An 8,428-nucleotide genomic window follows, 5' to 3' on the forward strand; every position below is an offset into this window, starting at 1 on the left:
GTACCATTGCCAGAGACGTAAGTCAGAAGCTCAAAGGTTGGTATGATAGTGAAGAATTTTTTACAAACTTTGTCTTGAAATTATATTCTTTTCTGACTTCTTTCCCAGGAGCCTTCTTTCTGGAACACTTAGAGGATGAGTGTTCAGAGCCCACCCACACTCCAGAAGCTGGCAAGGCAGACTCTGCTGAGAAATGAGGCTGTGATCATATCCTTTCTGGAGGAGCTGCCTACAGTGCTCTTCCCAGCATTGTTCAAGGAGGCCTTTGAGGGCAGGCACAGCAAGCTTATGAAGGAACAGGTGACAACTTGGCCTTTCCCCTGTCTCCCTGTTGGGGCATTGATGAAGACCCCTAACTTGGAAACCTTGCACGCTGTCCTAGAAGGTGTAGACATGCTACTGACAAGAGATATTCACCACAGGTAAGGAGTACGAAGTACTGTAGAAGGGAACACAGGAATTAGACTTTAAAGATTATGGATTCTAGCAGAGTGTTTTTTGATGCGATCTTCAGACTCTGATACAGAAGCCTTGAAATCTACTGGTTGATTGGAGTAAGGAGAGTTTTCTCTGGATTAAGGTTTTCAATAGATAGGTAGCCTCACTGTAGAATGCACCTAACACTGGTATTCCCATAACCACTAATTATGGGTCTAAGGAAAACCTACGAGCATCTTGTTGGAAAGAAAGATATCATGCATACAAATTAAGCTCAGGGAAAGCTTCCATAGAATGTGTGTGCACATTGTACTCTTGTTGCATAAATCCTACACCTTGGCAGGGTAGGGGAGAATGGAGTTTAGAGTCCTGTAGTGCAAACTGACTGAAGGTCTTGTCATTTCTGCCAATATTTCACCTTTTTCACCCTCAGCAAGCGAAAATTTCAGTTTCTGGCCCTGAGGAATGTGCACCACATGTTCTGGCACATATGGGCTGATGAAGAGGATGGCAGCTGTTCTTCAGAGTCCTTGGATGAAAATCCGGTAGTGAAGGTCCTTCCCCGATATGCACTGAGGCACAAACTGAAGGTGGTAACTGAGCTGTGCTTCAGGCCCCGTCTTGATGAAGCACAAGCATGCTTTTTGAAGTGGGCCCAGCAGAGAAATGGCTTCCTGTATTTCTGCTGTATGAAACTGAAGATCTGGGCTATGCCTATGGACTTTATCAGAGAGATCTTGAATGTCTTTCACCCAGAGCACATCGAATTGGAACTGAACACTGAGTGGAATGTCTTCCAGCTGGCCCAGTTTGCTTCCTTCTTTGGGCAAATGAGAAATCTTCGCAAACTGCTCCTGGCACCCCTCTACAAGAATGTATTCAAGATTGCCAATAGAACAGGAGAGAGAGAGGACAAGTGTGTCAAGGGTTTCATTTCTATGTTCTCAAAATTCAATTGTCTCCAGCATCTCTCCTTGTGTGGTGTCCATTTTCTTAGAGACCACATGAATCAGGTCTTCAGGTAAGTAAGGATGGAGGGCTGCGTTACGCAGCAGAGCAAATTTTCCTTTTCCATTTTAAGGTTTAATGGTGCAGGTAGTTTTTAAGTGACTCAATAGGAACAATCATTTTGGGAGTCTTTAGAATGTGGAAGTTGTGTGTAGTGATTCAAAGTCACAAATGAGCTCTTCTGAAGTAGAGGTTTGAAGGAAGTTATGCAATAGTTCATATCTGGTCAGGAGGGTGTGTAATTCTTTTTGGAATTGTAGGTAACCAACAGCCCAGATAGAGAAAGTGAAAATGGGCATGTAGTTAAGAGTGGCAGGACTCAGAAGCAAAGTGAGGAGGGGAGCTCTGTATGGGGTTCTGTGGGAACAGCCTTCTATCTTTCCCTAAATTCCCATGAGTAAGGGTTTTGAGCGGCATAGGACTGAGTGACTTGGGCATAAGGAAATGTTTGGGCCTGTAAAGGAAGAGTAAATTGAGTGTTCAGAGCCTAGGATGGAATGCATCTAAGAGTGAGTCTACAAATAATTTCCCTAGATACTGTCAGGAATCTTTTAGCATAGAACTTTTTCCTCTTATAGCATGGTCCTGTAGGATAAATTGCTTCTCTGCTTGAGACTGAGAGCAACAGATCAGCTGTGGGTGTGAATGGACTGATTTTAAAAGGATACCTCTTAGATAATATCTTTGATATTTGGTCACCTTGGTTCCTTCTTTGATTTCATAAACCCCACCCCAAAAATTCTATCACCATTTACAAGAGTTAATGTTCTTGTCTTCTTTATTTCTAGGAGCCTGATGACACCCTTGGTGAAACTCTCCATCAAGCACTACCGAATTTCACAGAAAGACTTGGATTCCTTCTCTTGCTGTCAGAGCCTCTTTCACCTAAAACATCTGGAGATGAGCGGTGTAACCTTAAGTTCTTTGGATATTATGCCTCTGAGAAGTCTCGTGGAGAAAGTGGCAGATAAAATTCAGACTCTGGATTTGCAGGGGTGTAGAATGAAAGACTACCAGCTCAATGCCCTCCTACCTGCACTCACACAATGCTGTCAGGTGGCCAAGATCAACTTCTACAACAATGACTTCTCCATGCACATCCTAAAGGACTTTTTGAAGCACACTGCCACCTGGAGCAAGATCAATGTGGAACAATACCCTGCCCCTCTGGAGTGCTATGATGAGTTAGCTCATGTCTGCAGAGAAAGGTTTGCCCAACTTTGTCTGGAGCTCATAGATACACTTGGGACAATAAGGCAGCTCAAGATCATTTCTTTTGCTACAAATATGTGCCACAAATGTGGTATGCAGTGTGTCTATGGATGAGAGAACAGAAGTTGTAGTTGCCGGCTGTGAACATGGGTAGACGACTACTAGAAATGAATAAATGACAGGATTCTGACACAACTCTAACCTGAGGTGCTCACTGATAGTGATTTCTGACACTGTTTAGATAGGTGAAAACAAAAATCATGTACAGAGACTGGGGTCTTGGAAGCTAAGCTTGACAAAGGAAACTCTATGGTGGACTGTGGAAACAGGGGCCTTGTGGAATCAGAAACACAACTTGGCCATTTTCACGATCTGTAGTCTGGACAGAGTAGCTAGAGTCTTTGTCGTTTACTTTTCAACTTTTTGTTCTTCACTGAAATATTCAGTGAATAACTAAAGCATGTGTTCTTTTTTAGATATCATTAATGTTGTCATAGATCAATAAAATATCTAAATTTAAGGATTCTGTAAAAGATACCATCTGGAGAGGGTTAAAATGTACAATTTAGTGCCAGGCATATCCGGATTCAAAATCTTGGGCAGGTGGATAAAGTTATCAGCTAAGGTGGTTCACATATGGAAATTTAGGTGGCCTGCCATACAGAAAAGTGATACGAACAACCTCTGTTTCTCACACTCCTTTCCTCTTCCTCCACATCACCCTGGCTGCCTGACTACCTGTCATCTTCACAGGCCTTCTTGCTTCGTACCAGTGAACCTGCTGCTGGTTGCTCACAATAAACTCCTTTCATACTCCTCAGATAAACAAAGAAGCAAACAAACAAGCAGCCATAGAAGCCGTAGACTAAGGGACATGACTCTTGTTTTCAGAGCACATATTGCTTTAAAAGGTCATCAAAGATTTTTTTTTCAGAAGTAATACCATCAGGTGGCTCTCAGCTATAACTCAGGTTTCAGGAGGTAAGCCCTTTTTCAGGCCTCTGCGGATCCCAGCTTTAATATCCCCAATATGCAGAATATATGTATACACACTTAATTGAGAAAGTCTTGGAATAAACCCATGATTTAACAAAGACTTAAAAAATAAACTAATTATTTAGAGTGGAGATGTTCAGTAGAAGTCTGCTTGCTTGAATTTTGTGTGTCTCAATGTTATTTCTCATACAAGGAAAAGAGTATGTGGACTTTCAGATATTTCCATTGAGTTTAATTAGTGAGTGATAGCCTAATTTCCTCTGGGTTCTAGTTTGAGATCTCCAGCCTGGAAGACAGAAAAGTACTAGGCATTTGTATTAGGACATCCTCTATCTGTCTTCCTATTTTTTTATCTATTTATTTTTTGAGCCCACAGTCATGCAAATGCACAGACCACAGAACTGTGACTCAAAAAAAAATAGAAAGAATTTCAGACCAATTTTCCATTTCAATATTGATACAAAATTCTATATACAACATTGCGAATTTAACTCCATATACACATCAAGAATATTATCTATCTTGATACAGTAGGCTTCATCCCTTGGATGCAGTGATGGTTCAACATTGGAAAATACAGCAGTATACAACATCATATATACAAACAGATAGAAAAGTCCAAATGGTCATCTCATTAGATGCTGAAATATGCTTTGACAAAATCTAGTACCCCTTCATGATAAAACTGTTTTATAGACCAGAAATAAAGGCATAAATGTATAGATAGGAAAGTCAATATACAGCAAGCTGACAACTAATCTCAAAATCAATAGAAAGAAAGGTAAAGAAATTTGACTAAAACCAGGGACAAGACAAGGAAGTCAACTATCTCCCTATCTCTTCAATATAGAATTCAATGTCCTAGCAAGAGCTCTATGACAACTAATGCCAATTTCGGGGAAGCATTTTGGACAGGAGGAACTCAAAGTATCTCTATTCACAAAAGAATTCAGAGTATAAGTAAAAGACACTCCAACCTCTATCAGAGAGCTGCTTCAGCTGATAAACACCCTCAACAAAGTGGCTAGATAGAAAATTAAGTCAAATACTACAGAAATGCTCCTTTGCACAAGTGATGAAAGGGAAAAGAAAGAAATGTGGGAAACAATATGATCTTTAAATATGGAAGCAGTTTCATGAATTTCTTATGGTAATAATTCAAAGATGTTTTAATTTAAAGCAGTTCTTAGACATATTGGTAAAAATTTAAAATATTTACATTGATGGAAACGTTAGGCAGTGGTTTTAAGAAAGCTGAGCACTCTCATACTTGTCTCAGATGGCATCTGAAAACATTCTAAATCCCTTTGATTGATGGTAATTGGGTCCTTAACTTTAATACATTATAAAGTTTAAAAATATCATTTAGTGCATTAGATTCTGTTTAAATTGTTAGTGACAAGTTGTTCAGTGGGACATGTGTGGAGAGACAAATTAGAATTATTTAATGCACTAAAGCTTCTCCAAGTCAGGAATGTCCAGTCTCCTGCCTGAGGCATTCCATCTTCCCTATGTCACTGAATGCCAGTAGGCCAGCCTCTGGAAAGTGAGCAGCTTCCCAGGAATTCCTCCACAGCCCTTCTCACGGAGATGAAGTATATTAAAAAGAATGTATGAAGAAATTCTGAAGGACTCACTTCTATCATCTTATTGGAGTCTGAGAGGAAGACAGGTAAGCTGTAAATAACAGAAGGTACCAGTTGAGGAAGGAGATAATGAGGGAGAGTCAGGTCTGTACAGTAAGGAAGAGCAGCGGAGGTCTGCACACACCATAGAAAAAGACAGGTGGGGGGTCTATAGAAGCCAAAGGCAAAAAGTACAGAGAATCTCAGCAAGCACATTGAGAATTTACACAGGATTTGGTGGGGAAAAGTTTAGAGACTGAATTTACCACTTTGAGTTAGAACTCAGGGAATAGGCTGATTTGGCAGTGCAGAGAACTAAGCAATTGGTAGGGGTGGGAGAAGTAAGAACATCATCTCATTAAGGGGTTAATCACACCTCCCATCTTTGAGAATCCTCGGGTGAACCAGTTCTCCTTAGGCATGGTATTCTTGGTAAAGTGATTGACAGGTCCAGTTGAATTAACTCGTAAGACAGAGGGATAATATAAAGGAATGTTCTAAACTTTGATACAGATTGCAATAACAGGGCTACCCCAGAGTCAGAGGTCCAAACCAGACCATATTCTATGCCCAAGAGAAAGTAACTTTCCTTTAACAACTCTTAAGAAACTCTAATTAATCTGCCTCATCCCTAGTATGGGCAATAATACTTGCTGTGATGAAATATATTTAAAGAATCAGTTTTCATGTAAAAGGTTTTTTTTGACTCACTTTTCAAGGGAATAGGGTTCATCACTGTAAGGATAACAAAGCGACAAGAGTAAGGCAACTGGTCAGCATGTGTTCATAAGCAGGGAGAAGTGAAAAGCAAGAGTCATAATCAGTTTGCACCCTCTTTCTTATTCTCTTATTACGCCAGCATATGGGGCCATGATCTTATTCTATGAAAGACCACCTCATTATTCCAAGTATAACATCTGTCCAATGGCTCTTTACACAACTCTGTCAGGCATGTTTCCTTGAGGGGTCTAAAGCAAACCAAGGTGACAATGTTAACCATTATATAAATTTTTCTTTTGTTGTTGCAATGGTTTGATTGTTTTGGGTTTTGACGAAGTGTCTCTGTGTAGATTTGCCCATCCATGAAATCTGCAGACCAGCTAGGTCTACAACTATCAGAGCTCTGCCTACCTGTCTGTCTCAGGATGCTGATTTTCAAGGTGTGCTCCACCAACCCCAAACCCCTTAATTTTTCTTAAGACCCAGAGTAGAATACTAGGTGTTTTCAGTGAAGGTGGAGGAAAGATGCAAGACTGTGATGAAAGCCATAAGATATTTCCAAGTAGTTGATATCTCAAGACCCTTGAAAGTCAGGGAATGGAATACCCACAGGTGAGAGCAAGTTGCACTTTTTAGTATGTAGTATTCAAACTTACAAACTTTCAAACTTTAACTCAATCCATAAACTAAGTCTCCTGAATTCCCAGAGGCCTCTCTGTTAGGTGATTAGAGCCTGCCTAATTGACATTTAGTTTTGGAAAAACTTTACACATCCTCCCAATGCCAATCACAACATCCACTGGTCTACTTTTGGTGTTTAAATTCAGTGACATGGCTAAATTGGTTGATGGGATTTAGAATTGCTATCCAAACTCACATGTGACTGTTTCTGAAAACCCGTGCCTGAGCAGGAATGTGAACTTACTATAATGGGAGTGGCATCATCTAATGTTGTAGAGTCCAGTCATGAATTAAAAAGAAAAATGAAGCTGAGCACCACATTTATCTGTCTCTGCTTCCTGTTTGGATGCACTGTTACCAGGTCTCTCCCCTGTTTCCCACAATACCATGCTGGAGAGCATCCCGAGAACAGTTGGCTAAATCAAACGCTTTCTTAAGGTGATCCTTGTGAGGTTTCTGATGACAGCAATTGTTAGGGGAGGGACTAAGGCTAAGAGTCTGAGACCTGATTGACCTAAAAAGTCAGGTGTGAGCCATAAGCCAATTAAACAAGTTATCAGGACAGGAGATAATGTGTTGACTGAGCATTTGGTGATCACGGACCCAGAACAACACTTCTAGTAATGTCCACAGTTATCGGGCCAGAAATGCCAAACAGGAGCACTGGTTCCTGATCTCCTGTGTGACCATTCTTGCCTGAGGGTCATAAGGGAGAGTCTGACCAAATCTCCTGTGCAGACAGAAATCCCTTCTGGTGAAGAGCTTTTAGAATCACATAGTGAAATTTTAATGAGGTTAAAATGACTAATATCTGCTGCCAAATTTTCTTCTGTCAATCCACTAAATCATTGGCTCTCACCTTGTGGTTCAGGACTCTATTGGAGTCCCATATTAAATATAGTGTACATCAGACATTTATATTACAATTCATAACTATCAAATTACTGATAAAAGCTAACCATGGGTGGGGAAATACCCTCATAGAGGAAGGGTATGTAGGAATGGGATAGTGTGTTTATGGAAAAGAAACTGTGTAACAGTATTCAACTTGAAATATAAACTAAAAATATCCAATAAAAAACATTTTATAGGGGAGGCCTTCAGGTCACAGCTAATTGTGGATTTGAATGAACAATTTGGTTGGTGTTCGATTGAAACTATATTTCTAGTCCAGTGCGGAGGGCTGAAGGTTGTATAAATTGGGGCTTATTCTTAAGAAACTATTTTTAATATTAAAAACTGCTGGAATTGTTTGTTTATGTGTGTGTGTGTGTGTGTGTGTGTGTGTGTGTGTTTGTGTGTGTGGTGTTGTGAGGGTAATATGGGAAAGTTAAGAAGGAGTGATAAAAAGGAAGAGAGAGATGTAATATATTCCCAAAAATAAAATATATCCTTTACTCTAAAAAAGGTGCTGACAAATCCAAATACCAAAGTCAAGAACTCTCAAAGTCAAGACATCTTCATAAATTTCTACACATTAAGAACAGACATTCTGATGTGTGCAGATTCATAACTGATTCTGTACTCTCAGTAGGGAATTCGACCTAGTGCACTTATCTACCACCCAACCTGAAAATCCCATGACAGAATTGAATGAGAAGAATCATTGGATGTAGATCCTCTTTCACAACTTATGTCAATCAACACCATTCTGTCTTTTCTGATCCCCTAGTATTTAGTCCTTTTGTCCTTGTTTCTACTGATTAGACTATATCTACATGACTAGTCATTTACATGTTTGGGGAGAT

At 40.0% G+C, this 8,428-nt stretch overlaps 1 protein-coding gene across 1 annotated transcript; it reads left to right on the plus strand.

The window, feature by feature from the left end:
- The first annotated feature begins 108 nt into the window (after window positions 1–108).
- On the plus strand, window positions 109–3,792 carry Pramel36 (PRAME like 36). The gene is made up of 3 exons (XM_087584711.1): window positions 109–422; window positions 872–1,459; window positions 2,235–3,792. The coding sequence occupies exons 1-3, from the start codon at window positions 136–138 to the stop codon at window positions 2,770–2,772; spliced, it is 1,413 nt and encodes a 470-aa protein (XP_087440837.1). The 5' UTR covers window positions 109–135; the 3' UTR covers window positions 2,773–3,792.
- The last annotated feature ends 4,636 nt before the right edge of the window (window positions 3,793–8,428 follow it).

The sequence above is a fragment of the Rattus norvegicus genome, chromosome 14, assembly GCF_021556685.1.
Source record: "Rattus norvegicus strain SHRSP/BbbUtx chromosome 14, alternate assembly SHRSP_T2T, whole genome shotgun sequence".
Lineage (NCBI taxonomy): Eukaryota > Metazoa > Chordata > Mammalia > Rodentia > Muridae > Rattus > Rattus norvegicus.

Bases quoted from the DNA above. Each gene is read 5' to 3' on its own strand.
- Pramel36 (XM_087584711.1), top strand. From the start codon at position 136: ATGAGTGTTCAGAGCCCACCCACACTCCAGAAGCTGGCAAGGCAGACT. The intron at 423-871 runs GTAAGGAGTACG...TTTCACCCTCAG, and splicing joins ACAAGAGATATTCACCACAG to CAAGCGAAAATTTCAGTTTC. The intron at 1,460-2,234 runs GTAAGTAAGGAT...CTTTATTTCTAG, and splicing joins CACATGAATCAGGTCTTCAG to GAGCCTGATGACACCCTTGG.